Source organism: Eufriesea mexicana, unplaced genomic scaffold (assembly GCF_001483705.2).
Source record: "Eufriesea mexicana isolate 0111107269 unplaced genomic scaffold, ASM148370v2 scaffold5017, whole genome shotgun sequence".
NCBI classification, from domain to species: domain Eukaryota; kingdom Metazoa; phylum Arthropoda; class Insecta; order Hymenoptera; family Apidae; genus Eufriesea; species Eufriesea mexicana.
In genome coordinates, this window is record NW_016912971.1 from 443,197 (window position 1) to 470,596 (window position 27,400).

The 27,400-nt window shown below is 33.0% G+C and overlaps 7 protein-coding genes across 13 annotated transcripts in view; 2 read left to right on the forward strand and 5 right to left on the reverse strand.

Annotated features, from left to right (window-relative positions):
• The window catches only part of LOC108551740 (RNA-binding protein with serine-rich domain 1), a 2,299-nt gene extending 1,791 nt beyond the window's left edge, over positions 1–508 (reverse strand). The window contains 2 exon segments of the mRNA XM_017906002.1: positions 7–72; positions 167–508. Coding sequence (XP_017761491.1) covers positions 7–72; positions 167–171 — 71 coding nt within the window. The 5' untranslated portion in view covers positions 172–508.
• A 4,578-nt stretch (positions 509–5,086) lies between these two features.
• On the reverse strand, positions 5,087–9,937 carry Zdhhc8 (zinc finger DHHC-type containing 8). The gene is made up of 9 exons (XM_017905944.1): positions 9,511–9,937; positions 9,265–9,386; positions 9,026–9,183; positions 8,783–8,955; positions 8,456–8,650; positions 8,237–8,381; positions 7,456–7,670; positions 7,198–7,371; positions 5,087–5,717 (listed from the first exon to the last, which is right to left on the reverse strand). The coding sequence occupies exons 1-9, from the start codon at positions 9,600–9,602 to the stop codon at positions 5,087–5,089; spliced, it is 1,905 nt and encodes a 634-aa protein (XP_017761433.1). The 5' UTR covers positions 9,603–9,937.
• Positions 9,938–12,515: 2,578 nt separating this feature from the next.
• Positions 12,516–14,050, forward strand: TpnC25D (Troponin C at 25D). Its single transcript, XM_017906003.1, has 5 exons — positions 12,516–12,651; positions 12,736–12,888; positions 13,011–13,116; positions 13,344–13,764; positions 13,879–14,050. Exons 2-5 carry the CDS (start codon positions 12,857–12,859, stop codon positions 13,905–13,907), a joined length of 588 nt encoding a protein of 195 aa, XP_017761492.1. The 5' UTR covers positions 12,516–12,651; positions 12,736–12,856; the 3' UTR covers positions 13,908–14,050.
• Positions 14,051–14,253: 203 nt separating this feature from the next.
• Positions 14,254–18,468, reverse strand: Hex110 (hexamerin 110). The gene is made up of 8 exons (XM_017906011.1): positions 18,307–18,468; positions 17,666–18,006; positions 17,272–17,556; positions 16,714–17,192; positions 16,100–16,638; positions 15,881–16,017; positions 15,503–15,797; positions 14,254–15,424 (listed from the first exon to the last, which is right to left on the reverse strand). The coding sequence occupies exons 1-8, from the start codon at positions 18,368–18,370 to the stop codon at positions 14,298–14,300; spliced, it is 3,267 nt and encodes a 1,088-aa protein (XP_017761500.1). The 5' UTR covers positions 18,371–18,468; the 3' UTR covers positions 14,254–14,297.
• Positions 18,469–20,598: 2,130 nt separating this feature from the next.
• Positions 20,599–24,549, forward strand: Miro (mitochondrial Rho GTPase). Of its 6 annotated transcripts, none has more exons than XM_017905954.1 (15): positions 20,599–20,809; positions 20,912–21,115; positions 21,206–21,411; positions 21,484–21,534; positions 21,614–21,715; positions 21,799–21,840; positions 21,918–22,083; positions 22,144–22,264; positions 22,343–22,535; positions 22,609–22,875; positions 22,938–23,150; positions 23,239–23,435; positions 23,722–23,760; positions 23,948–24,019; positions 24,356–24,549. In XM_017905954.1, exons 2-15 carry the CDS (start codon positions 20,917–20,919, stop codon positions 24,480–24,482), a joined length of 1,995 nt encoding a protein of 664 aa, XP_017761443.1. In that variant the 5' UTR covers positions 20,599–20,809; positions 20,912–20,916; the 3' UTR covers positions 24,483–24,549. The 6 variants fall into 6 exon arrangements, with proteins under 6 accessions (XP_017761443.1, XP_017761442.1, XP_017761446.1 ...); XM_017905953.1 differs by having other exon boundaries at positions 20,599–20,791; XM_017905957.1 differs by lacking the exon at positions 23,948–24,019 and having other exon boundaries at positions 20,599–21,115.
• Positions 24,550–24,713: 164 nt separating this feature from the next.
• On the reverse strand, positions 24,714–25,202 carry LOC108551697 (uncharacterized). Its single transcript, XM_083287402.1, is given in 3 exon segments — positions 24,714–24,928; positions 24,981–25,089; positions 25,191–25,202. Coding segments are annotated over 3 exon segments (336 nt in total).
• A 67-nt stretch (positions 25,203–25,269) lies between these two features.
• On the reverse strand, positions 25,270–26,993 carry LOC108551717 (Coiled-coil-helix-coiled-coil-helix domain containing 2). 2 transcript variants are annotated; one of them, XM_017905973.1, is made up of 4 exons: positions 26,921–26,993; positions 26,129–26,241; positions 25,547–25,944; positions 25,270–25,470 (listed from the first exon to the last, which is right to left on the reverse strand). In XM_017905973.1, the coding sequence occupies exons 2-4, from the start codon at positions 26,167–26,169 to the stop codon at positions 25,460–25,462; spliced, it is 450 nt and encodes a 149-aa protein (XP_017761462.1). In that variant the 5' UTR covers positions 26,170–26,241; positions 26,921–26,993; the 3' UTR covers positions 25,270–25,459. The 2 variants fall into 2 exon arrangements, with proteins under 2 accessions (XP_017761462.1, XP_017761461.1); XM_017905972.1 differs by having other exon boundaries at positions 26,129–26,253; positions 26,921–26,972.
• Between the last annotated feature and the right edge of the window lie 407 nt (positions 26,994–27,400).

The following is a 27,400-nucleotide window of genomic DNA, read 5'->3' on the forward strand; positions in this document are numbered from 1 at the left end:
CTTTCCCTCTTATTTTCTTTATCAGTGACTTCAGAGTCACTTTTACCCGTACTATCTTTACGACTGCGTGCCCTATGTTCACATGAAAACACCCGGTAATAACGAGGTTACAATTAAACGAAAGAAATGAGACCAAAATAACCAAGAAATAATATACATTACTCACATCATAGTACGGTATAAATCTCCAGATTATAGGCGTGGTTTCAACCCTACGAATGAAAGAAAACTTTGTTGAACGCCGTGCAAACGCCAATAATGGCGGACGGTGCCGCTAAAAGATCGTCGCCTTTTCACAGAATGTGTTCTCGCTGTTAGTTACGTATTAAACAATATTGCATGTAAACAATATATGACACCGACAATTAAGGACTTTAATACATCAACGAATCATAATGAAATAATATATAAAGTTTACGATATACGAAACAAAATTACCAATAAAATAACGCGGCGCTTGCGTCGTTATTCCCGCCGGGTTACAGCCATATCATCGAACCACAAACCTATGAAAATCTGACCATACCATAAAACGTCCATTTTAGAAGATATTAGAGTAATCGCAAGATAAATAACACAACTACTTTTTGTTTAAAAAATGTTTTTTTTTTTTTGCAACATTAAGATAGCTACATTCCAATTATATTGTATACCATTTACGAAAATAAATATAAAAATTATTAAATATTCAATATTGAGTCGTTTCAAGACCATGAAATAATCATAGGTTTTTAAATATGGATTTAAAAAGTAACTTGAGTCATGTTTTACATATTTTACAGGTTTTAAAAATATACATGAAAAGTATTTATTTCAGAGTTAATAAATTATGCATAATAAAACAGAAAGAATAAAAACTTGTTAATGTTAATTGTTGTCAATGTTTTTTAAGAACTATTTTACCTAGAAATAACTTTTGTATCCATGTATAAATTTCTATCAACATTCACAAATTGATAAGGTTATTTATAATCTCCTTTATGAACACTTATTATACGCCGCGCTTTTCAAATCTGTTCCTTGATAAGACTCGATAGTTAATATTCTTACCTCAGAAGTATAAATTATATCAGTTTAATAGAGAACTAAATCAAAGATCTTCTAATACAATTAGAGTACAATTAGCTTGTATTTCATAAGTTTTATTTTTATAGATTGCTGCAGCGATACGTAAGTACTGAAATGTATATGTACAGCCGACCGCATAAGTGTTCGTCCACCTATCGCAGTGGGTGTATGTATAAAGAAAAGAAAGTAAAGGTACAAGTAAAATTTAAATAAAAAACACAGCAATTAATCTTTATTAATACAAAACAAGCTAACATTTTGTGAATTTCGTAGTTACTCTACATAATGAAAAATTAAACAAAATATTATAACGTATCGGAAAATTTGAACACAGAAGTATCAGTCCATCAATGTTTATGTTAGATAAAATGCATGCAAACGAACATAACAAAATATAAAATAACTGAATGATATTACAAGTGAATGTGATACGGTCTATTGTATTTTATTAACTTCTAACAGTTCGCTTCAGACAGTCAGAAAGAAAGTATCCAAAATGATGCATAAGAAAAGTGAAACATCTTTATCCGAACGAGAAGTTATTGTAAAATTATGAAAAGCAGAAAAATCCAAAAAAGAAATTGCAGATATAATGGGAAAACCATGAACTACCATACAATATAAATTAAAAAAGTTTAAAGAAGGCAAAACTATTATAAATAAATCGCAACCAGGAAGAACAAAACTACTGACTAATTGTGATGAGACACATATTGAAAGCTGTCAAGCAGGATCCTCATATCTCCACATCTGAAATACGCGAGAAGATACTGTCTCTGTCAGGAAAAATAGTAAGTCTTGATACAGTTCGACGTGTATTTCATAGAACCAATTTAAAGAAGCCATTAATTAACGCAGTAAATCGAAAGAGATGATTTTTGGAAACGCATCATTTTTACCGATGAATCGAAATTTTTGGTGCATCCAACAAAAAAGGTTGAAGGGAAGCAAATGCAGAATATCAAAACGAAAATTTGATACCAACCGTGAAGCACAGAGGATCGTCACTTATGGCATGGGGTTGTATGTGAACGACTAGAGTTAGTGATTATCACATTATAGATGATATGACGGATCAGTGGATGTATTTAAATATATTAAAGCAGCATCTACTACCAAGTGATAAGAAGCTAGGAATAAAGAGTAATTTTATGTTTCAACAAGATAACGATCCAAAGCATAAAGCCAGAATCGTCAGAGAATGGATGTTATATAATATACCACATTACTTACAAACACCACCCCAGTCGTCAGATATAAATCCTATTGAGCACTTGTGGATAGAAATAAAAAGAAATGTTCGTAAATCATCGCCCAAAATACGCGAAAAATTAAAGCAACATTTATACAAGAATAGGACAAAAAATACCATCAGATTTTACAACCAAATTAGTGAAATCAAGCATCTAAAAGCTATAATTAGGTTTAAGGGGTATTTCACTAAATATTGAACTAATAACATCAGTTTTATGTGATAATAACTCAATTAATTTGTAAGTGGACGAATACTTTTGCGTTCAAATTTTCCGATGCATTATGTTATTTTCTTTAATTTTTCACTATGTACAGCAATTATGAATTTCACAAAATGTCAGCTTATCTTATATAAATAAAGGTTAATTTCTATATTTTTTATTTAAATTTTACGTGTATCTTTCCTTCTTTTCCCTATACATACGCCGAATGCACTACGTGGACGAACACTTATGCGGCCGACTGTATGTACAAGTACACCGAATTATAAACACTAAACATTCGACACACCTTACACATAATCCCCTAAAGCAATCCATTTTAACGTTATACCAGTCCTTTGTTTACTTTTATTTGCTTTTTTAAGTGCTCTTTATGTAAAAGCTACATAATCGAAATGGAATATGGAATATGGAAAAACATATGTTTCCTTATTTTGGCACAGCTCATTGTAAAGAAAAACAAAAATATATATAATTCGAAAACAAACAGGAAAGAGTAACGCGTTTTATCAGTAGCGCCAACATTGGAAGAAATATTTCTAATTGTTATGTATCCACTGTTCTTTTACCAAGGATATCAGATATTCATCAAGGAAATGTCCCGTTAGTTTGGAAATATTCGATGTTTGATAAGCCCTTTAGCTGAACGATATGTGCTATTTAACAATAATAATTCGATTATCAATTTGTCGCAAGGTAACTGGGCACGCAATATTTCACGATTACCTTACGCATATACGGTTCGCAGTTATTCATTAAGCCTGCATAATTGATAATATTGGTCTCGCATACAAATACATAATACAGAAATCGACATGCAATTTTTTTAGAAGCGGGGTATATTACAAACTTAATAATAGCAGTAGATATACCAATAAATTTATGCAATGTATATGTTACAAAATTGTATTCCCCTTTTTTTGATAACAAAGTCCGTTATTCGTGTTTATCTTTTTCTGTTTTTTTTTTGTTTTTTTTTTCTTTCATTATCGAGTGAATCATTCATCACTGTAAACATTTGTAACACGCTGGTCTGTCATTTGTTTTCACGCCTAAAAATTCTAAATATTCTCTTGATATACATCCATTCGTTCATCCATCCACTTTCTTTTGACATTCACACAGTTCTCTTTCGTATATCCTTTTTAACTATTCTTCTTTTTTTACTTTGTAAAAATTAATTGATCATATTAGTGGTCACATCGATAAAATCATCATTTATAACAAACAAATGAAATCATTATAAAGTCTTATATTTTTTTATTATTTACGTATAAATATTGTTAAATATGTATATTAAAAATTTGCTACACATTTCATTTTACACGATTATTTTAAACAGAATTTGTTATTCTATCCTGATAATGACTTAAATCGATTAAGTAACTTTTTGTTAACTGGACACGAACTCTTCTTGCACCAATGAAGATAGGAGACTATACTAGCAGGTTCGATTTTTATCCCGTTTATACGGTTGCTCTACTTTCGTTTGCATTGTTACAAAACGAAGAAAGAACGCGGCTGTGGGTTAGAATCGAGCCTAAAAATGCACGCAAGAATAATCCCTATATTCTTTGTTACTTTTCTAACTGTGTATTTTGATAAGTAAAGAAGAGAAAAACGAAAGGAACGAAAATTAATTGATGCTGCGTTTCTAGAATTGAGTCACGACGTCACGGTATAAAAATCTAAACTGACTTTATACTGCGTACTAAAAAATATAATTGTGTACACTGCTAGGCGAGACAAAACTCGATTAGTTAGCAGCTGTTTTCGCTTAGCGATTATCACTAAGCGTTCGGAATTACTTTCGTTGACGCTTTCGTGACTCGATTACTTTGATCGTCAATCGGTCCGAACGCTTCTCTTTTTCTCGAATAAACAAACACGTTTTATTCCGTGTACATGTCGAATCGAATGCTCCCCCTTTAAACAACGACTAAATCAAAAAGTTTTGCTAATAACGTGACACAACAGTCTTATGTTAACGGTAGACTCGGCGATGAACTCAACTTTTTTTATCGATTTGTCGTTCTTCTGAGTTCAACGCAAAATAAGAAATCTAATGCATTTTCTGTTGTTAGTAAATCACAATAAAAATTATTAAACACCGATACTCATTTTTTCCTGAATTTTTGTCTATCGACTATCATTACTCCACTGAATACATTTTAGCATACCATCGTCTATGATACGCATTGTACACTGCGAGTATCACTAATAACATAGATGAACGATGACTGCATTTGACGTCCTTGTTCCCGTGGGAAAATAATTGGCCTCGCTCCACTTATTCCAAGTACGACGGATGTGGAGCACGGTAAATGTGAATCAACATTTGGGCCGGAAGAACTTTATAATATTCCGACCGGATTAATATCATTTGACGTAGACTGTTTAGCTGCTTCAAACACGAAGATTCAGACGGATATCTCATAAGCGTCATACGTTCTTTCCTCTTTGGAACAGGAGACGCGTAATGACGGCAATTCTTGTACAATCTCCGTCCAGCCGCAGGATGGTGCGGAGACCGTAAAGGTGGGCTATACAGATATTTCATAGTTCATATCATAGACACTAGCGCGATCCGGTGTCGGCGTCGTGGGTCGTTGTGATCTGTTATCGTTAGGCGCTGACACCATCTCCATAGAATCCGTCATTTCCAAAGCTCTAACAAAGGACATTGGCCTGCACGATTGGTGTGGTGGGAAGACCGGTACTCCACCTCTCATCGCAGGATGATAGACCGCTCTTGGAGCATTGGCATATAACTGTTGAGTAGGACTCGTTGGATTAGAGCGGTAATAATCATACGGCGGTGGAGGTCTTTGCGAAGGTGACTGATGTGTTGTTGCACTTGCTGTTCCAGTTGGAGCAGGATAGCTGCCAGGAGAATTATCTTTCCACAAATAGACACCACATTGAGGTGAACCCGCTAATTCTCGGATATTGTCGACAGTATTGTTAGTTCTTGAGTACGAATGATCAGTACCTTGGCGAACGAGCTCACTTTCTGACAAGAAACGCCGTTGCGGACTGTAACCAGTTACGACGGTACCACTTGTAGCACCAACACCGGTATTATTTCCTTGCTGTACATCATAATAAGTCGGTGCGTCGTTTACTCCTATAAAATCTGGCCGACGAACCTGCGTCGGCGTACCTGGATTTGATCTATAACAGAGATAGAAAATTTTGACCTCTGTGCTTCTAAGTCACACATAAGATAATTGAATAATTGACAAATGCACAATAATACAGTGAACCAAGATGAATATGCGAGTGCTGAGCATTGTAGCCATACAAATACGGCTCTGGCGAGACATATAGGAGAGAGAGAACAGCGCATCATTCCTGTTATAAACATTAGCATCTATTCAAGAAAAAGTAAAAAGGCAGCGAACCTAAGATATACATATGTGAACATTTACTTGCGTGTTGACTGATACATGTGTATAGATATGTATATGTACAAAGTGTCCCACCAAATCTGTTTATTTCAAAAATCTTTATTATTTTAGACAACAAGTGAAAATATCATTTACAAAATTTGTATAACTATGTGAAAAATATAATATGATAACAATAGATGTTTTCAGATAAAGACTACAGATGTAGAAGTCAATTCTTCAGTTTTTACTTGAAAAGACCAACTCATCAAATTATATCTGTCTTATAACCACACGATTTTTGTAAATAATATTTTCACTGGTCATATGAAATAGTTATAGATATTTGAAATGGACAGAATTAGTGAAACGCCCAGTATATTTCAACAGAAATATGCATTTTTCTTTATATATATAAATATAATAATCATAATAATATTTATATGTATGTGTATATGTATATAAATATAGATACATATATAAATATATATATATACATATATATATATATAGATATATGTATGGAACATATGCAAGAAAGCATAACTTTAAACTACGATATGTTGTCGTAGGATGAAGTTCGTGTTTACCTGCAGTAGGTTGCAACAATGATGGTAGAAAGCAGCTTGCAGTTACCACCCTCTGCAGTGGGACACAAACTTATCTATATACCATATATCTTGTAATCTGTACATGCAGAGAAACTAATTCTCTACGATATTATTGTGATCTACATCGCACAACGTTTCTTTTTTGTCACGTTCCTTCGTCATTCAGAAGGTGAGAATACTGGTGAGAGAATAAAGGAAGAAAGAATAAGAGCAAGAGTGAGGTGTTCATAGTGGGGGATAGACAATTTAAAGTAAACAGGCTTCACATCATATTAAGAGGTACCAAACAGGACATTAAAAAAGGAATCTGCTCAATTTATATTGGTAGCGTGCTCACGAAATGCAATGTAAACTATGACTAAATGTGGCGCTTCCCTCTTGCTCTCTACGAGATAAGTTTTTGTGCAATGTGAAAACGCCGCGGCGTACAATTATAAAAATAAAAAGAAAAATATACATCTAAAAGTTAAATATTCCAAAAATACTTTATGTGTGTCCACGGAATAGAACAAATATTTAATTATCTCTATATCATAAAAGATTATATCATACAATATATACTTGCAGATATCTTTTTTTCTTTCGAAATATATTTAATTTGAATTTGTAGTTGTTCTATTTTTGTTCCAAAAGCAACAGATAAGCATAGTATACCTGCGAATAGGGCTGGAAATAGCAAGTGGAGTTGGTACTCCAATAGCTTTAATCCGTTGCGTTGTTGGACTAGCACCTCCTTGACCTTGATCTGTTTGAGAAGCTGTGGCAGGTGATCCACTTGCTTCTGGCGATAATGGATCCGGCGTATGACTTCGAGAGCCATTCATTCCCCTATAGGTATTGACAACGTACCTTACGTATATTAGAAAAACAATTAGCAAACGAAATATCATTTGCTGCAATTTTTTGTCTTACCTTGGCCTTGGATGAGGGCTGCCTCTAGTATGATGCATTGGGTGGCGATGTTGTGATGGTGGAGGGTGCCTGGGAGATTCACTGTTCTCCACAGGTGGCAGGAAGAAATTGCTTTTGGAACCATGTCTTTGTACTGGAGGTGTAGGTTCGCAATCCGCGGACTGAGACGCAGTAGGTTCCATGTCTGTATCCGATCCATCTCGTCCAGGAGACAACTAGAAACAATAATTCAAATTGATGCTGCTTTTATTATAGTAAAAAATTAATATTCAGTTCTAAATTATTATAGCACGCTTTTGTACATTAATAACGCACATTTTTTTAGGAATACTGATGTTCAACCAGGATGGGTAAGGAACAGGGAACTGAACAGAAAGTAATTGCATCTTTCCAATGTTGTAAATAAGGTATTACTCAGAGGAAGAATCGTTGCTTGAAATTGTACACTAAAGAAAAAAACTCGAAATTAATAAACAAAAGGTTGTAAAACTTCAAAAATCATGCAATATTTCATTAAACATGTGAGGTATGCACTACTTTTGCGATTTACAATATACAATTTATTGAAGCTTTGAAGTGCGAAGAAGAATAGTATAGCATCAACTTGAAACTTTCTAAAGCAAAGTGAATTACATATCTACAATAAAACTACATACAATTACTATGTTAAACACCAAAAAAGCTGTAAAGTTGCATGCTAGAAAGGAAGAGCTATTTACAGTTGTAAAATCTTCTTGTATGTAGTATCAGAAGTATCAAGCGAAGTTGCACTAGCTCTTACCTTATTGTAAGCATTTGAACTGGCATTTCTAACACCATTGCTGCTATCCATGTAGGTTTTTACCTGGTTCTCACTGCCTATAGTCGATATCTCAGATGTAGAAACTCCACGCCGTTTTCCTGAATACTTTTCAGGCTTAATCAAGCTGAAATATTACACATTTGTGATTATTTACTCATTCCATTCAATATTTTATATCATAATGAACTAACACATTACCTGGGGTATTGTGGTCCAAATTGCGTATAACAGCAATTGTGTAAGCAACCATGAGAAAAAGGATTGTAGCCTCCATTAAATTTACCTGTTACCTGTTCATTTGTTGTACGCCCTCTTGAAACAAGTACTACGTGAAAACCAGTTAGTCCAAAAATTGGAATGGACAAAAGTATAACCACTCCCATGAGTACAAGTCTATTTTAAATTTAAGGATTATAAAGTGTAAAATCATGTATTCCAGTAAGAATATTTATCACTTACAATTATTATTAAATAAATTGCAGCATCTTATGAGATTGCAATTATTAATTCAGAGAAAAAGGATACGCAACAATAGTGTCCACTTCACCCAACTGTTGCTTACGTTCCCATACAAAATATAAGCAAAGTCCAAATATACTGAGCATATGAAAACTAAGTGACAGAAGAAAGAAAAAGAAGAATCTATAATTCCTTCTACCAATACAGTTGTTTACCCATGGGCAATGATGATCAAATGTCTAAAAGTACAAAAAAAGTATTAATCTTTTATTGAATAAAGAAATCATTTAAACTGTATTTAATACATACCTCAATACAATGATTGCAGACACTGCAATGTGAACAACGTGGAGGTCTATAGAACTTGCATGTTACACACCATTTCACACGAACTGTAATACCATTGATTTCTACATTTTTGTATAATGGAGCATGTATATCATCTTCTCTATCTTCATCAGGAGGTGCTTTAAAAAAAATTATTCTTTTTTAAAAAACTATATTTCACAAGTCTTTTTGATAATACTTTGATTTATAGATAAACATACCTTTTGGAATAACACCTGGATCCATGAATGTTGCTAGTGTGAAATTTGCCAAAACAAAAAAGGTGATGACTCCTTGAAGAGCAGGTAACCATGTTCCCCATCGAAACACATAATACTGACACCTAGAAGATCCAAGCAATGCATGATAAACACACATCTTAACAAATTGACACACTCTCAAAATGAAAACAGGAGCGCAAACACTACGGTCACTCACGAGAAGACAGACATGTGTGCGGAACTTACGGAAAACAGAAGAAGAGTGTCGTAGTGCTGAGTAGGGTTGTCCAGGCAAACGTAGCTGGTAGATACCTTGTCTTCACATCGCATTTCGGCATTCTGTACACTCCACTTCGTAGTCGACGATTAACGAATTATTAATGGGTAAGATTTCTGCTATCAGAAAACATGGCCGCGTCCATCGGCGCTGCTTATTTGCAAGTTATGTGATCCGTATTTAGCACGGATTTCCATTCCCACTATGCCTGTACATCCGTGGCATCTCGATAATCGTCCCGTCTATTACGCCCGCGTCACTCCAGCAAAAACATCCGTAATGTGATTAATATTTAAGCGCTTCTGCATACACGATCCGCGAACACACTACCTTGCTGACATACATATATATAACGTATATATATTGTGCACGGACAGTGAGCCGTGCCCCCTCTAACATGAGCGTTCCACAATGCGATCCACTGAGACCTTGCGGTTTACTTTCAAGATTTTCCGTTTTTCTAGAATCGCACACACAGCTTAACATTGCTTAACGTCGTTGCATGCGATACTTCCAAAACCTTGCAATTTCGAATTTCTCATTTATCGACAGGAAATGTTAATTCCTTTTGTAAAAAACTTCCTTACCGACGATCCATATTCATTGAACAGTTCAAATTTTTTAAAGCTATTCATTTTCTTATTTTTCAGACATATATGTTATTTATGTTGTAATAATTTCTTGTCTTAAAATATTTCTTGTTATAAAGTAACTGAATGTATTATTTTAATTACGTTATCTATATCTTTCATGAATTATAATGTATAGATAAAATTTATGTAACCACAAAAAATGTTAGACACAGAAAAGAATGTATTAAATAATCGGATCACAGTTTTTTATCATCTCTTATAAAAACATCAAAGTGAGAATTAGTTTAAATTTCATTATAATGAATAAAAAACTGTTATAGAAAGAACGTTGCGACCGCACTATATTAGGAAGTATGGCAGGAAGCCAACCAGGTGACAAACTACAAACTAGAAAGATGAATCCCATCGATACAAATCAACTAAAATTAAGGATAAGATATTTCGTATATTTGATACATTTGATACAGATGTTTTCACGATTTATATCGACTCAACTTAATCGAACAATGAAGGATGCCATATTCGCGTATTAAATATTCACAGCTAAATTCATGGCTTTTAGATTGAAATACATTCTATTACTAACGATGCTTTACCACCCACGTCGAGCATTTGAGAATTAGAACAGAATTATGCCACATACCAGAAATCTTTGTTATATAAACAGCTATTATTCAAATTTACTACGCAGTAACAACCTTTTTCTTTTTTACAATAAATATGGAATTACAAATAAATTTACATTTTTTGTGATTTATGTTATTTTATTTAACGTAATTTTCAGGACCTTTGGTGATGGGATATATTTCAACGTTTCTTACAATCCATTTCTTCAATTATTTATTAATTCTATCATTTTGTGTTATTAATTTAAAAAGAAACGTAAACTCAAATAGTCTGTCGTAAATTCTGTTTAAAAATATCTTAATTGGATAATTTTTAAACGTGTTTCATTGCTTTATAGGATTTTTAAAAAATATTGTTTTCTTAAATTCAGTGTCTGTCATATCAAATAATTTATTATCTTCATTGCTCTCGTGATCTCTATTTATCGCAACGTGTCTTTAGAAGTCAAGAACAACAAAAGTTATCCCCAGTTGAGGACTAAGCGGTCTACAATGACAGTCCAATGTAGGTATATTGAAACTTTTACATAACAATTTCAAGTACCGCTTGTCTGTGTGCCATGGGTAAAAATGGAAGAGATGTTATTATTAGAGAAAATGATTTTTCTAGGAGTTAATTTCGAGGTGCTGGATCACCGAAGGCGGCATCCGCATGCCTCTCTAACGAGTCGGCTTTCGAACACGGCCCCTTGCCAAGAGGACGATGATTTTCAGAACTTGGCAACGGAACGTAATTGCTTTTGCACGCTCGAAACTCCGTTGTCACTCCTCGCTGAGCATTGATGAGAGCAGCGCGTGGTGAACATCACCTACGGCGACGACTACGACAACCACGACGATGATGATCGTGATGATGATGTGCTAGCACCGAAAATATTTCTAATGAGACAAATTTACGTATAACATATCTGTTGGCCGATCTTCATACGCACTCCCGTCATTTGGAAATGAGCACCAACTGAATGAAAACGGAACGAGTAAAACATTTTACATTCCACTGACATCCAAAGCGAAAATCTTGTATACACACGTCTATTGCGACTGATTGATCACTTCGTATTATTTATAGCCACGGACTTATCCTTCGAGGATAGTAACTTCTCACAAGGATGTCTCGTCTCTCTTGGTTTTAAAGTATTGCTCGTGTCAATTTTAACTTTTTGCTGCTACAGTAAAATGATTATTACGTAACCACGACAATTTGTCAGCATAAATCAGAAACTAGATTTCACGCTTTAGGACGTCTGTAATTTAATCAAATGTAGGTAGTTCTATTAACTATGCTGTACATTGAATTGATTTCAGTTTACTAACTATGGATCAGAAAGTCAAACGAACTCGAAGAATAACCATGTTATAAAACATGTGATAGAAAATATAGATGATAATACTCAAATATTAAAATGCATCAAATTTGTTCATTACTAACATCGTCACTGATATTGTGATACGATTTGTCTAAACAAAGTTAGTATAGCTAATACAGTACAATCTTAGAATGTTCATGGAATCAAGCAAGGTAATAAACGCAGAATAGCAGTTTTTACCCAATAATTTCTATCCGTGTTCATGAAAAATAGCCCCCAATCTATTTTCTCAAGTTTGGAAAATGCTCGAGAATCGCTGATGAATCGTCTTGAAAGAGTCCGAGGACTCGTTATATTTTCGCCGTACAGCAAGCTAGATAGAAGGTGGTGTTGTAATGGTTTGCAAAGCGTGGGCAGCCGGATCTAAGAACAGCGATGTGTCTGAAAATTGCATGTAGATTCACATTTGTTATCGCGCAAGAATTATAACCATTTGCGCGAAGATAGATATTAGGAGGGACACATTTTTGTAATCACTGTTCTATAGCACTGAATTGTAACCACGATAACGAAATCATTACTGGGTAAAGTATGAAATGTTGATACATTTGCCAAGATAAATAACTTTTTTACTCTTAAGCGTTTCATGAATGAAAATGTACTTTCAGGATTTGTATTTTACCTTCTACTAGATTTCCGTTCAACTGAAAATCTAAAACATAATCTCGATTATGTTGTGCCGAATGAAGATAATCTATGATCCAGTAATACAGCAGCCACCGCGATTCGATGATACATAATTCAAGAATAAAAGTGTACAGGTGACCAGCGTACATTTAAATGCAATCTTATATGATTTAGCTTTGACCTTCCGACATCACGGAGGATCCACTTATAACATATTTCATTTTTCGTCGCGTCGCTCTATTTTTGCGCCCACCAGTTTTCTAGCTGGTTTACCAGATGCTGAGGATGTCTTTATACCGGGACGAAAAAGCCGCCACACTTCAGGTACTCATCGTCCGTCGTGCAAGATATCAGTCATCATGGTAAGAATCGCGTCATAAACGTTCATCCTCATCATCGTCGATTTCTAACTCATCAGATCAACGTTTTATCGATATGCGACATTAGTGATATTATTTTGTAAAAGTGCAAAAAAGACATTCGCGTGTTTATTTAAAAAAATTAATGTGGGAAGAAGAAGTTGCGAATGATCATGGATAAATTTTCTTTGTAAAAAGAATGTGATACAAGTAGGATTATCTTTTTGCAGGAGGAAGACGAGCAAAAAATGGCTGTAATGCGAAAGGCATTCCAAATGTTCGATACGACGAAAAGTGGATTTATTGATACTTTGAAAATTTCAACGATATTAAACACAATGGGTCAATTGTTCGATGATGCTGATTTGAACGCTATAATCGCGGAGAATGATCCGGAAGGATCTGGTAAAGTGAACTTTGACGGATTCTGCAGAATTGCTGGGCGATTTTTGGAAGAAGAAGATGCTGAGGCAATGCAAGAAGAATTAAAAGAGGCTTTCCGTTTATACGATCGCGAAGGAAATGGATATATCACGACGGCTACATTAAAAGAAATTCTTGCTGCTCTCGATGACAAACTTACTAGTGCAGACTTAGATGGTATAATTGCTGAGATTGATACCGATGGATCGGGAACTGTTGACTTTGATGGTATGTATTTACAATTATTTTCTTCATTTTAGCTGTAAATTATTATTGTACATAAGTGTTAATACGATCTTGAGTATAATGAAACGTAATAAGTTCTCATGTTTATACTTTTAGAATTCATGGAGATGATGACTGGAGAATAATGCTTTGAAGCAACTGACAAAGCGATGTTGAAGACAGTACACTTAAAATATTGTTTTAATATTTTTGTTGACGCTAGAATCGTGAAATTTGTTTAATAAAAACGATAATATAAATGTTTTACTTCTCGATTATTTAGAAGCCTTTTTAACTTAAACTTATATGTTAAAGAAGTAAACGATTATATCTGCATGACGTGAATAAGGTGCAAATGAAAAAATCTGGATTTTATAATAAACATTTGCTCTTGACAGCAATTTATTCATTATAATTGATACATCAACAAATTTTTTCTTTAATTATTAACATTAACAACATCTCGTGCGTGTTTAGTCGTATAAACCATTTTTATACGGCTTTTAACAATACCGTGCACTTCACCGTAGGAACATTTACTGGGTGATGTCGTTGGTGGGTTGTCCTTGGTGGAAAACAAGAACATCCTTCACGAAAATGTTGGGAACGCTAAGAGCACCAGGAGTTAGAGGTCTATCTAATGGGAAGCCGAGGGGTTTGCCGTCAAGGGAGATGGCTCCACCAATGACTTCAGAGATTGGCTTATCTTGGTAGTATTGGCTAACAGTCGAGTCTTGAACAGTTTGTGGCTGTGCATAGATACCCTGGAAGCCACCTGCGTGTTGTTGTCCGCTAGCGACGATATTAGTTCCGGATATTGAACCTTGAACTGGAGAACGTTGCCAGGATTGACTACCAATACCTTGAGCTCCTTGCATGCCATATGGAACATTTACTCCCTGAACATCTTGTCCAATAGACCATGATTGTGGTACTCCTTGTAAAACACCTGATAGAGATTGTACTCCACCTTGAATTCCTTGAAGACCTTGAACACCTTGTTGGACACCTTGTTGAACACCTTGAACACCTTGAACACCTTGGACACCTTGGACGCCTTGCACGCCTTGAAGACCTTGGAAACCTTGTTGAACACCTTGAGCACCTGATTGAACACCCTGAGCATCTTCAACTATTTGTACACCTTCAACGCCTTGCGGGCCTTGTAGAATCTGTAATCGTTTCAGACTGCCTTGTTGTCCTGATTGGCCGATGTGAGATTGCGGCCATTTAATATGTTGTCCGTGGTGTTGTTGTTGTTGTTGTCCATAGATCATTTGTGCAGCTTTACTCTGCTGTCCCTGTTGTCCTTGTTGTCCTTGTTGTCCTTGCTGGCCTTGTTGTCCTTGCTGACCTTGTTGTCCTTGCTGGCCTTGTTGTCCTTGTTGTCCTTGTTGTCCTTGTTGTCCTTGTGCTGCTGCTACTGCTGCCTGAATTTGTTGTTGAATCCATTGGGCTTGCTGTACTTGCTGTTGATTTTGTTGGTTTGAGATGCCTGATCCTTGTAATCTTAATGATTGTCCAGATACTCCGCCGTTAACAACTGCAACTCCTTGAATGGTATATGTCATATCTTGTCCTTGACCAACAGGGTTTTGAATTTGCGTATTCGGGTATTGTCCGTGATATTTAGTATAAACCTTGGCATAGTGATTCCTGACAGCTGTAAAGAAGAAATGACGTATATGGTCAGTGACATTATGCAATGAATGCCAAGCTCTCTTTATCAGTGATAATGCACCTGGAATTTGTTGCTGAGCATTAACCAAGTTTTTAGGTAGGACTTCTACGTTTTGCTGAATTCCACCTTCTACATTCACAAGTTGATTCTGTTCTTTCAGTTGTTCGTATTGTTGAGCATTTACAATTTGATATTGCTGGGCTTGATAGGTCAGAGATTGTTCAGGGATCACTGGCCCATTTGGAACATTAAGTGGGTTTGATCCTGAGATTACAACGAGGAGCTGAAGTGGGAAACCTTGTTGCTGACCTTTGGGAAGAGACAGCCTAGCAGGGAAGCTGAAGATTTGGTGTGGCTATAAAAATACAATTAATTTTTTAATTAATAATAATCTTCGATCTTCTGTTTCAGACATCTTGATAGAGACAATTTATTAACCTCAGTGATGAAGAATGGTTCCTGGGATCGGATAGCAGCATTGACACCTTGTTGAATTTGTGAAGTAGATGGCCAGTCAGCACTCTGTCCAGGAGCCTGCTGGGAGTTCCTAATAATGATGTTCTGGCCAGAATGGACTAAACACAGAATATATTAATTATTACCAACAAATTAGTTATAAATAAATAATTCAGAAGTTAGAAAAAAATGGAAATTTACGATTCTGGATGAACTGGTCAAGTTCAACAAAGAGGTGTTGGCTCTGGGAGATGCTAATGGGTTTGCCTTGGTAATCATGTTTAGGTCCGAGATAGACACGAACAACTACGTTCGGCATATTTTGTTCACTGTGAACCGTGATTGTGTATTGGTATGGTTGATGGTCCAATCTCTTGAGGTAAGCCGCAACTTGTTGTTGAACATGATCCTGTTGTTGATTCTGTTGTTGCGCGCTGGATTGACCAGTGACGGCATCAAGATCGATATAGTTATTGGTGAAGAGAGTAACAAGTTGGCCAACATCAACATTCTGAATCGAAACACCAGGTAGGATAAGATCATTGTACTGGTAAGCAGGCAAAGACTGTTGGTATTGTTGGTACAGGTTCATAACATTTTTGTATAATTGATAGAATGCTGGATCGTGAACAGCAGTTTCTCCAAGCTCAAGTGCCGATGGTGTGTAATCCCAAATGTTCTGAACTTCAGGAGCATTACCAAGAAGTTTCCGAGCAGCAGCTTGAAGACTTCCATAGTACCTATTTGAAGTAAAAAACGAGTAGTAAAAACATAGTTGTGCAATTTTGAACTATGTTTATTGAAAGCAAACTGACCTTGGGTTAACACTTCTGCCAGATCCTTCAATTAGGTTACCAAGGATGTTCATGCCCTGTGGTTGGTATAAAGAAAGCAAGATACCTTGTGGGGTAATGACATTACCAGAATCAATAGCATCTACCAGTCTTTGTACTAGAGTTCTAACATGTTGAATGAGTTGTTGGTTATTTTGAGATTCGAGTTGAAGATTCTCGGGGCGGCCTGCAAATTCAAGTCCATTGAGGCTACGAAGATGTGGTTGGTACAAAGCTTGAACATTGTTGAAATCAATATCTGGGATTGGGCCAAGTCCGTTCGAAAGGCGATTAAGTTCGTAATGTGCCAAAAGTTGTTGATGGAGGTATAAATATTGGGCTCCATGACCAATAGGGTTTTGCTGGTCCTGTTGTCCTGCTTGTTGCAAGTATTTTCCAACAATTTGTTGTTGATACTGCTTTTGGGTCAATGGTTGTTGTTGCTCTTGTTGTTGTTGATTCTGTTAAAAACGTATGTTAATTATATTGATTTTTAACTTTTTTAGATATTATAGAAAAATGAAGTTTTAAGATATTTACATCGTCCAAAACGTATCCAGCAAGGTTAACATAAGAATAATATGCAGCAAGACCAACATCTTGGGTAAAGTAAGATAGCTGTTGTTCATCATGAGACAAAAGTGCAGAATAGTTGACAGGAATGAGAATGTCTTGCGTGTTTCCACTCTGAATTCCTTGAATTGCAATATTTTGAGCTTCATCTATGATTCTAGCATCCAAGTGATGTTGGGGCAAGATTTCATAAACTGGCGGTAGAATGACACCTTGGGTATCTGGACGAGTCAACACAGCAGCAGCTAAAGCCTGTTGAGCAAATAGGAAAATAGTTGAATAGAATACATGTATAAAATAGATGGAATGTAAAATATTTTTCATTCAGTCTAATGCATTAATGTTAATATAATTTTTATACCTTAACAAATTGTCCCTCATTAACATGAACACGGGCCCATGCAGCAGTTTTGAGGAAGGTCTGATAGTCTTTAGCACCCAATAAGATCCTATAAAGAAGAGAGGCTTCTTTGCGAAGCTGGCTGATCGAGTTACTATAGACAGTACCCTGTGGTTGAACCAGGCCAGCTTTTACAGCACCCGCATAATACATAACAATGATTGGGTTATTATACTGGTGTGAGTTATTTTCAATATCATAAGTAGCACCAAGGTTTTGAAGTTGCTGGTTTGGAATTGGCTGTGAGATCTTCTGTAGGAGTTGGATGACATCTTGCTGTTTGTTAAGGAGATTCTGGTCAGCTGAAATAAATAAAAATGATTTTGTAATATCAAAAACTAACAACGTTATAAAATTTGTATCACATTCAATATGTAAGTGAATAATTAGCATTCAAAATGTAATAAAGCAAATTAAATAGTTATATTGTTAAGAATTAATGTTTCAGTTATTAAATGTTCATATAATATGAGTTAAAATTTTAAGAAAAAGAAGAGAAAGTAACTTTGAGTATCACAGTTGCTGAAAATTACTTGTATAGCATTCTTCACAAGAATCAGGGTTTTAAATTTCAAAAGCAGTTGTTTCAAATAGTAACTTACCAGCATGTTGTCTGCCACAGGCACCTAAGGCCACCAGAGCCAACAGGACAATTAAACACCTCATTGTGTAATTCAATGATGCGATGCGATGCTGACTGTCTGTTCGACCAAGCTTTTATACCCGAATCCTATCGAAGAAGGGGTTTATCGGCGACCTGTCGACCCACCTCCCTCATGATTTCACAGTCTACACGCGATATCCTTTGCTATTTCGAATGTATTCGACGCATTTAATCGAAGGTTAAATGATGATATATATCATCATGAATAGATTGTGCATCAGGTTGTTCCTTCAAAAATTTAATGCCCTTTTTTCATGATATATATTCAAACATTTGTGAAAATTTTCTCTTTCTACTTTATTAAGATATTACAATTTAAAATGTGTTTATTTTATATTCGTATTTTTTACAAAACTAAAAGTAGAATGCTACTAGAAAAATATAATCGGATTAGAAGTACTAATTAATTATTTTAGTTTTATAATGGTTATACTTATTCTATAATTCTAATTAAAATTTAATAAATACAAAAGAATCTCAAATTAAAAATTTATATTTACAGTAATATACAGTGATTGAAATTATATTAAATTTGAACAAAAAAATACAAATAAAGTGAATTTTATTAAAAATTAACTAAATTAAATTCAGTATATTAAAAATAGTAACTAATAATATACAATTTGAACATTTTCATATTTTTGTATTTTCTTTATTTATATAGTATATATATTTTTGTTACATATATATTTTTTTATATAATATTTTTCACAGAATATTTAACATATACTTAAAAAAATTAAATTATTTATTAAAACATATAATTAATAATAATTGTGCAAAAGTAGGAAGAAAAATAATAAATAGTTTTCCCAATTTTTATTAAACAAACATAAAATTTTTATTAAATAATAAATTATTATTTATAATATTATTTTATAATTAATAAAAAATTATCGAATCAACATTTTTAGCACAGTTGCAAAAAGAGCACAAAATGTTGAGGGTCATCGGTATCTTCACGCGCGGGATAATACAGCAAGATAATATGTCTTGAACTCTCAGGTGACTATATGCGCAAAGGTTATCACTTTGTTTACCTCTTAAATGGTTCGGCTGTATTTTTATATCCCTGGGGGGTACAAAGCAAAAAGTATGCGGAATTATAGCAGCATACAGTTTTCTAAATGTAGTACACAAGCAAGAAGATACCGAAGATACATTTATTCTTGCTTTACTATCGGAAAAAAAATTTATATTTTAATTAGTATACAAAATCTGTAATAATAAAATTAAATGAATTTATTTTTGACTCTATTTTTTTACCTTATTATCCCAAATTATTAAATTGTCTCAAACAGTTTTATAAAATAGAAAAGTTTTGTAATATTTAATGTAACATTCATTGAATTATATTATTTAAGATGTTTCTATAATAACAAATATATTTTTTTTCAGCTATGTGATAATATATAAAGTATTACAAATAATTCTATATGCAAAAAGGAAGGAAAGAAATCTTACAAGTGATAACATAAAAAAGAAAAAGTATATTTTCGTTTTAGATAGTAGGAGCGTAATCAATCGCAATTTTTTTCTTTCATTCCGCATTATCATTTTACTTCTTATTTTATTATGTTGATGCAATAATTTGCTCCCAACTGACCAATAATTTTGAAAAATCTAAAATGAAAATTTTTAAATGAAATATATATATATATATTCTAACACAAATGAAATTGCAAAATTTCATAGACAGATTTTCTACAAAAATGTTTTAATTGAAGATGTTCTTTTGTAGCTTTATGCTGTTAAAATTTGTTAAATATTTTAACACTTGAAACATCAGAATTACTATAAATTGCAATGGTATATTATAGTTTCATTATTTTGTATTGACCTTTTTCTACAATAATTGTGTACAATAGGACAGAAAATATTAATAATACATGAGAATATAAATTTAGCATATTTTTTAGTTTAAGAAGCCAAAAAAATACTTAGAGACCAATCTCAAACACCAAAATATTTGAGCACTATCGATTTCTACGAAATCATATAACAAGTACAGTATATGATTTAAATGTGGGCGCTGCGGATCTCTTAAATTCATTTCACAAATAGGCTTAATTTCTGTTCACCCAATTTCTTGTAACGATTTATTAATTGAAAACAGAATAATCACTTAGATCATTACTTATGATCAAATTAAATTTTTCCTTTCTTTATCCGCTTTTGTACATTAACATGCGCACGTGTACACATATTATATGTGTATACTGTCATTTGAAGTACTGAACGTAACCTTGAAAAGCCCACCCTCGGAGCATAAGTTCAATCGCAGCGGGTGAAGTAACGTTTTTCTTGTATACAGAGATCAAAGGATTCTATTGTGACTTGCAATTGTAGATTATAATCTCTGATAAAATGTCTTCGTGAAAGATCGGAAAATTATCAAGAAGTGACGTTTGGTTATTGGTATGGTAAGGTGCAAATTATAGGTTAGAGAAGAGTTCGATAGTTTCGTTGGAAAACTACCAAAATGTTCTTAAAAAATTAAGCGGTGAATATCGCTGTTATATGCGATAATTATTTTATTAAAGTTAGCATGGTTCAACGTCCAATCGCGCCTAGGCGCAATGTCAGAATTTTATTAATCGGAGATCGTGGAGTCGGCAAAACGTCGTTGATATTATCTTTAGTTAGTGAGGAATACGCGGAAGATGTGCCCTTTAAAGCGGAAGAAATTACTATTCCGGCTGATGTTACACCGGAGCAAGTTCCAACACACATTGTAGATTATTCAGGTATGTAAGAATCATGTTTGTATGTTCTTTTTATAAATATCAATTGATAACTACATTGATACTGTTTCATTTACAACTTTTGCTATACAGCTGCTGAACAAACTGAAGATCAATTAACTGATGAAATTCAAAAAGCACATGTAATTTGTGTTGTATATTCTGTGGTTGATGAAGATACTTTGGACAGAGCAGCTAATTATTGGTTACCATTAATTAGACGATGTTCTTCAAATAATCGTTGTCCAGTTGTCCTTGTGGGAAATAAAATTGATCTTGTTGATTATTCTACCATTGAGGTTCAGTAAATTAAATACCATTTATAATATTTATTTTATTTGTTTACAAAATTTATTTTTATTTATTTTTAGGCTGTATATCCTATAATGAAAGAATTTACTGAAATTGAAAGTTGTATTGAGGTAACAGAAAGTTATGATTACAACAATAGGTGTTAAAGAAGTCATATCAAAATTTTAATTCGTATTATATTTATTCTAGTGTTCTGCCAAGACATTACAAAATGTTTCAGAAACATTTTATTATGCACAAAAGGCTGTTTTACATCCTACCACACCACTCTACAATTATGATACTCAGGAGGTAAAATCTACTATAAAATATATATAAAATATATATAATCTAAAACACTTATAAATAATTTATTAATATAATATAATATGTAGCTTACATCTGAATGTAAAGTTGCACTACAAAGAATTTTCAAAGTAAGTGTATATAATTATACTCTTGAATAAGTACTTTCTATATATATTCCATATTTGTATTGTATCACTTTGTACAGATATGTGATTTAGACAATGATGGTTTACTAAATGATATGGAATTAAATGCATTTCAACAATGGTGCTTTAACACTCCATTACAACCACAAGTTTTGGAAGATGTAAAGGCTGTTTTATCAAAAAATATTCAAGATGGCATTTGTCGAGGATGTGTTACAATGAAAGGTATTTTATATATTGAGTTTTCTCAAAATTCACATAGAAATATATCCTTACTATTTGTAGGTTTTATGTACCTTCAATGCTTATTTATACAACGAGGTAGAAATGAGACTACTTGGGCTGTGTTGAGAAAATTTGGTTATGACAATGAATTACAAATGTCCAAAGAATACATATATCCACCGTTAGTAACTAATTAGTATAAAATATTTTAAATCTTTATTTTGCTTATAATCATATTTATTTTTTATATGTTATATAGATTAAAAGTTCCTGTTGGTTGTACGACTGAATTATCACATAAAGGACAGGAATTTTTAACATTATTATTTATGCATCATGATCAAGATAAGGATGGTGCTCTTTCTCCATCAGAAATGAAATCATTATTTTCACGATGTTGTGCTCCCCCTTGGGAAGAGGAATATAAATATACTGTACCAACTAATGAAAAGGTATACAATTTTTCTATTGTTATTATTTGGTTAGTTTCTTTTATTTAGTTCTATCATTGGTATCTTTTCCTAGGGATGGCTCACATTTCAAGGGTATATGTGTCAATGGGCGCTATTAACTTTTACAAATGTGCGGAAAACATTAGAATATATGGCATATCTAGGTTACAATATATATAATAACGAATGTCAAACAAATGCGATTCTTGTTACTCGTGAAAAAAAGTTAGATTTGGCAAAAAAACAATCGAGCAGGAACGTTTATACTTGTCATGTAATTGGCCCAAAAAGTAGTGGAAAGACAACATTATGTAGAACATTTATTGACCCTAAACTACAGGTATATCCTATATTTCGTAATATTATATTTATTTATTTACGTAACATGTGATATAATTACAGAAATTGACCGATAAAGTAGTGCCGCCGAATTCACATGTTACTGTAAACACAATACATGTATACGGTCAAGAGAAGACAATAATTCTGCGAGATATAAACATACTTAGTGTTCAGGATACTTTAACTCCAGCACAAATTCAATGTGATGTGGCAGCCCTCGTTTATGATGCTAGTAATCCTAAATCATTTGAATTTATTGCACGAATTTATATTGTAAGTTTTTGTATAATCTTACATAAGGGTATCAGAATTGGTTTTCCTATAATTAATAGTTTACAATTAAATTGATTATCTTTTTCAGAAATATTATGCAGATAGTAAGATTCCCGTTCTTATAATAGCAAATAAGAGTGATCTTTCTGAAGTGAAGCAAGATTACTTACTACAACCAGTAACTTTTTGCAATAAGTACAAACTGATGCCACCACAACCTTATAGCATCTCCCGTACAGTACGACGTGAAATTTTTGTTAAACTAGCAACAATGGCAGCTTTCCCGTAAGTTCAGTTCTTTAAAACACTGATTATTAAGAGGAAATATTTTTTACAAAAACGCTCCTAAAAAGTTGTTATTTTAAGAAGAATTTACATTAAGAACAAATCTCGTTTACTTAAATTTATTATGAAAAGAAATATTGTAGAATTATTATGCATTTGTTTGATGCATTTGATTTCTATCATATCAGATGCTTTTTACTTAATATTCCTTACAATTCTTAAGAAAAATAGAATAGCATTCAAACTGAATTATTATTAAACACTAACAAAAAGATTTCATGTTTAGCCGCTTTCAAGGAGCATGGGTATTATTTTACAGAGACAGGTTGGTCTGAATTTTTGCAACACTGTAAGCATTGTAAGCTTGAGCAAATCGTGAATCACATTTTTTTACTTATATGTCTATGCACATATACACAAACATATTTTCGGTAAATGTGCTAGGCGATTTGCTCATATTAAAGGATGTCGCATGATTAAGACTATCATAACAAGGTCTTAAATCTTTTCAGTCCTTTGAGGCGTATGGTCCACGTGTTGCTTGTCAAACCCTCACCCACTCAGTGGTGGAATTCTTTTAAAAGGTTTTTGTTTGTATTATAAGTTTCTGTTAATTTCACGGAGTGCTCACGACTTACAATACCAATGATGATACCAATATTTTCTTTGCATGAGCATGAGACATGATTGATCTTCGTATCTTGTTTTGATTTTGTTTAGTAGACTTCAAATTTACTTTCTCAATAGTGTGTGTATTCAATTTCGACAAAATTCAATTGTACAGAGTTAGCAATTTTTCTTATTATAGGATAATATCTTCTGTTTACATTGTAAATTAATACATATATATGAATCTTTTCCTATTGGAGAATTCATAGAATTTTGTATGATCCTATGATAAATACTTCTTGATATTTCAGACATATAAATCAGTTTGGACTAATACAAGGAGATTCGATCGTCTGGTGGAAGGCTGGTCTTGGAATTGCAGTTGCTACTGTCGCTGGTTTTGTGGTGATGCGCGTCTTAAATACAGAGAAAAGATAGTCTACCATATTCTTTTTCTTGCACATTTAACTGCCTCTTTTGGTCGAATATAAAACCGTCTTTGAAAAACGCGTTAAATTAATAAATAATGTTCTTAAATCATTAATATCTTATATATCCTTAATTACTTCATAACAAATATTAGAAGTTTCTATTTATAATTTCTAATCTTTTTCCTTTAACATATCACACTATTTAACTGATTTTGTTGTTTGTGTAGATTTTGACATTTTATCCATGTATCATGGAAAATTTTTCATTTCTCCAAATCTTTGTTTCTCGAAGTACACTCAAAAAATTCTTGTATTTCAAAAATACATAATTCCTGATTATCTGTATACTTGTTTTTAGAGTCTATTTTAGCAAAAGATATCTGTCTAGTGTTGCCAACAAGTGCACTTCCAATTGCTTAACCCTTGTATAAATTAAATATTCTATTAGTCTTCCTATTAATTTACAAAAGAAAAAAAATGTATAAACAACCTATAAAATTGGTACTTACTATAATAGAACCAGCAGAAACTTCTGTTGCTGTACTAGCAGCAGATCGGAAAGCTAAGGATTGATTGTTGCTATTTATCCATGGTTGAGATGGTAAAGTTTTTGCCTTAAATCTACATGGATATATATCATTTAAATTTAAAAAATAAACATTTTCTCATATAATTATATATCATTATAGACTATGTAAAATTAGTCTTATATTACATGTCTTTTCATTTTTTTAAAACCATTGCTTTTTCGAATTTAGAGATGTGGGAAAGTTTCAATTAAAATGAACAAAAAATATGTAATTAGAAGTCCATTTATTTTACTTGTATACACATATATTGGTTAAATCATATCAATAATAATTAATATGGTTGTTTTATTAAGTTTATCATAAATGTGATCTAAATTTTTTAAGATCTACAATATAATCAGTTTACATAATGTTGATTTTCTATATTCCTAATACTCATATGCCTTTGGAATATTTAAACTAAATCTAAAATGAAAAAGAGATAAGTTTAGAGGAAAAATAATTATCTCATTCAATATTTATATAATAATTTAAAACATACTCTGAGATGCCTTGCATTGACGGAGAGCTTCATTGAACCCTTCACATAACGTAAGATCAGATTGATTTTCAGCACATTCCAAGAACTGTTTGATTTCCCATGAACAAGCACCACCAGCAGGTCTAGTAGCTGGTATATCTTGTGCATGAGCAGATGCTGCGGCACTTGCAGGTGCAACAGCAGTTTCATTAGAGCCTCCACTGAAAAGACCAGTCACGGCATGGCCAATTGTATGACCAACAGCAGAACCAATTGCTACACCTCCAGCAGTAGCAGCCATTTGTCCCATAAGGGACGGTTGTTGAGGTTGAGCTACCATTGGTGTTGAAGCAGGAGCATGTGCTTGGACAGGTGCGGCCCGGGCTGGAGCTGGAGCGGGTGCTACAGCTCGCCTAACCCTAAAATAAAAATAAAATTATTTTCATTTTATGACTACATATTTTTAGAGAAAAAAACTACACAATTTGATGATAGCTTGCATGACATTACATTCGGCAAGTCACTGGATATTTCTTTGGAGAAAATTTCTCACTTTTTTTTCAAAATTATACGTACAATCTTATTTAAAAGAAAAATACTTACGTCCTTGGTGGAGGATTCGCAGTACGTCCACGTCGTGGCATGTTTTACGCTTTTGCACAATAAATTTCGTATAACACTATAAACGTCCGTACTCTTAAGAGCTTGATCTGATACTGCAATGAAATCTTTAATCTTTTATACGTTACGCAAGTTAATTGAACTGCGCAGACTCAGAAATAGTCATCGACCGTTCCAGAAATATAACAGGAAGTGCAATCTCACGAAAGAGACAACATCAGCTTATATCGAAATTAATAAAAAAGAAGAATAGTATGTTTAAAAGACCTTTTATAAAGGATTTCGTGTGATTATTATATTTATTGTATATAGAAAAATTATTGTACTATTCACTACAAATTAATTTGTCGTACATAATATACAAATTGATATTATGTTCAAACCATAATGTTGGTTGCAATGCTAAATTTATATATATGTATATACATCATTAGATAGACTGTTCACAGCATTCATACATTGTATACGCATTAAAATTTAGAATGTTAATTTGAAAAATATAATTTTTATATTAGATAAGGCACAAATTACTTTTTTAAAAAAATATTAAATATGTTTATTGAAAAATAGAAGCTCTTATGAATTTTTATGTAATATATCACAATTTTGTACAGTATTGCATGACTTTATGCAAAATGTTCTGTTTATAGTTCTTCGTTAAATGAATGTACATATATATAATTGTGTATATATATTCATATCCCTATTTGCTTCTCTAAAAAATATAAATTATTTATTTCCGGAAATATAAAAATCAAATATTATGTAACTTACATAACGAATATTTTCTGCGCACAGTAGAGAAACCTTTTATGTTGGGTTGGTGGAACTGTAAATGATAACGCTTTACCTCCTCTTCCACTTCTTTGATTATTTTTTCTTCTTTCAGAAATTATAATTTTTTTATCAATTTATTCGAAATATATTATTCATTTTTTGATTAGTTTAACTAAATAATAAAAATTATTTTAACATAATTGTAAATACTATGTACAGACTATTAAAACTGGTCACCATTACTTTTACTATATTCTGAAGTATGCAGAAAAAATTAAATGCCTATACGTAAATCATAATTTAACAAGTTGCAGCTGTAAAACTTGTTAAATATATATAATATGTACATATATTTATATATTCTTTCGTTTATTTTCATTTCAATCGTTTGAAACTGCTTGTCAAAGCAATTGAACTCCGCTAGAATTCTGCTAGAGTGCGCTTACTGTACTCATTGTACACAAAATCGAAAATGCA

What these genes read in the sequence shown, in the direction of transcription:
- Zdhhc8 (XM_017905944.1), bottom strand. Translation starts at nt 9,602, where the DNA reads ATGCCGAAATGCGATGTGAAGACAAGGTATCTACCAGCTACGTTTGCC. An exon ending in ACACTCTTCTTCTGTTTTCC is followed by an intron (nt 9,387 to 9,510) that starts GTAAGTTCCGCA and finishes TGGATCTTCTAG; the next exon opens with GTGTCAGTATTATGTGTTTC. An exon ending in ATTTCCAGCCCTATTCGCAG is followed by an intron (nt 5,718 to 7,197) that starts GTATACTATGCT and finishes TCTCTGTTATAG; the next exon opens with ATCAAATCCAGGTACGCCGA.
- TpnC25D (XM_017906003.1), top strand. Translation starts at nt 12,857, where the DNA reads ATGATACATAATTCAAGAATAAAAGTGTACAG. An exon ending in GCAAGATATCAGTCATCATG is followed by an intron (nt 13,117 to 13,343) that starts GTAAGAATCGCG and finishes ATCTTTTTGCAG; the next exon opens with GAGGAAGACGAGCAAAAAAT. An exon ending in GGGAACTGTTGACTTTGATG is followed by an intron (nt 13,765 to 13,878) that starts GTATGTATTTAC and finishes TTATACTTTTAG; the next exon opens with AATTCATGGAGATGATGACT.
- Hex110 (XM_017906011.1), bottom strand. Translation starts at nt 18,370, where the DNA reads ATGAGGTGTTTAATTGTCCTGTTGGCTCTGGTGGCCTTAGGTGCCTGT. An exon ending in CTGTGGCAGACAACATGCTG is followed by an intron (nt 18,007 to 18,306) that starts GTAAGTTACTAT and finishes TATTTATTTCAG; the next exon opens with CTGACCAGAATCTCCTTAAC. An exon ending in CTGGATACGTTTTGGACGAT is followed by an intron (nt 17,193 to 17,271) that starts GTAAATATCTTA and finishes CGTTTTTAACAG; the next exon opens with AATCAACAACAACAAGAGCA.
- Miro (XM_017905954.1), top strand. Translation starts at nt 20,917, where the DNA reads ATGGTTCAACGTCCAATCGCGCCTAGGCGCAATGTCAGAATTTTATTA. An exon ending in TTGATTATTCTACCATTGAG is followed by an intron (nt 21,412 to 21,483) that starts GTTCAGTAAATT and finishes ATTTATTTTTAG; the next exon opens with GCTGTATATCCTATAATGAA. An exon ending in CACTACAAAGAATTTTCAAA is followed by an intron (nt 21,841 to 21,917) that starts GTAAGTGTATAT and finishes CACTTTGTACAG; the next exon opens with ATATGTGATTTAGACAATGA.
- LOC108551717 (XM_017905973.1), bottom strand. Translation starts at nt 26,169, where the DNA reads ATGCCACGACGTGGACGTACTGCGAATCCTCCACCAAGGAC. An exon ending in GCGAATCCTCCACCAAGGAC is followed by an intron (nt 25,945 to 26,128) that starts GTAAGTATTTTT and finishes TTTTTATTTTAG; the next exon opens with GGTTAGGCGAGCTGTAGCAC.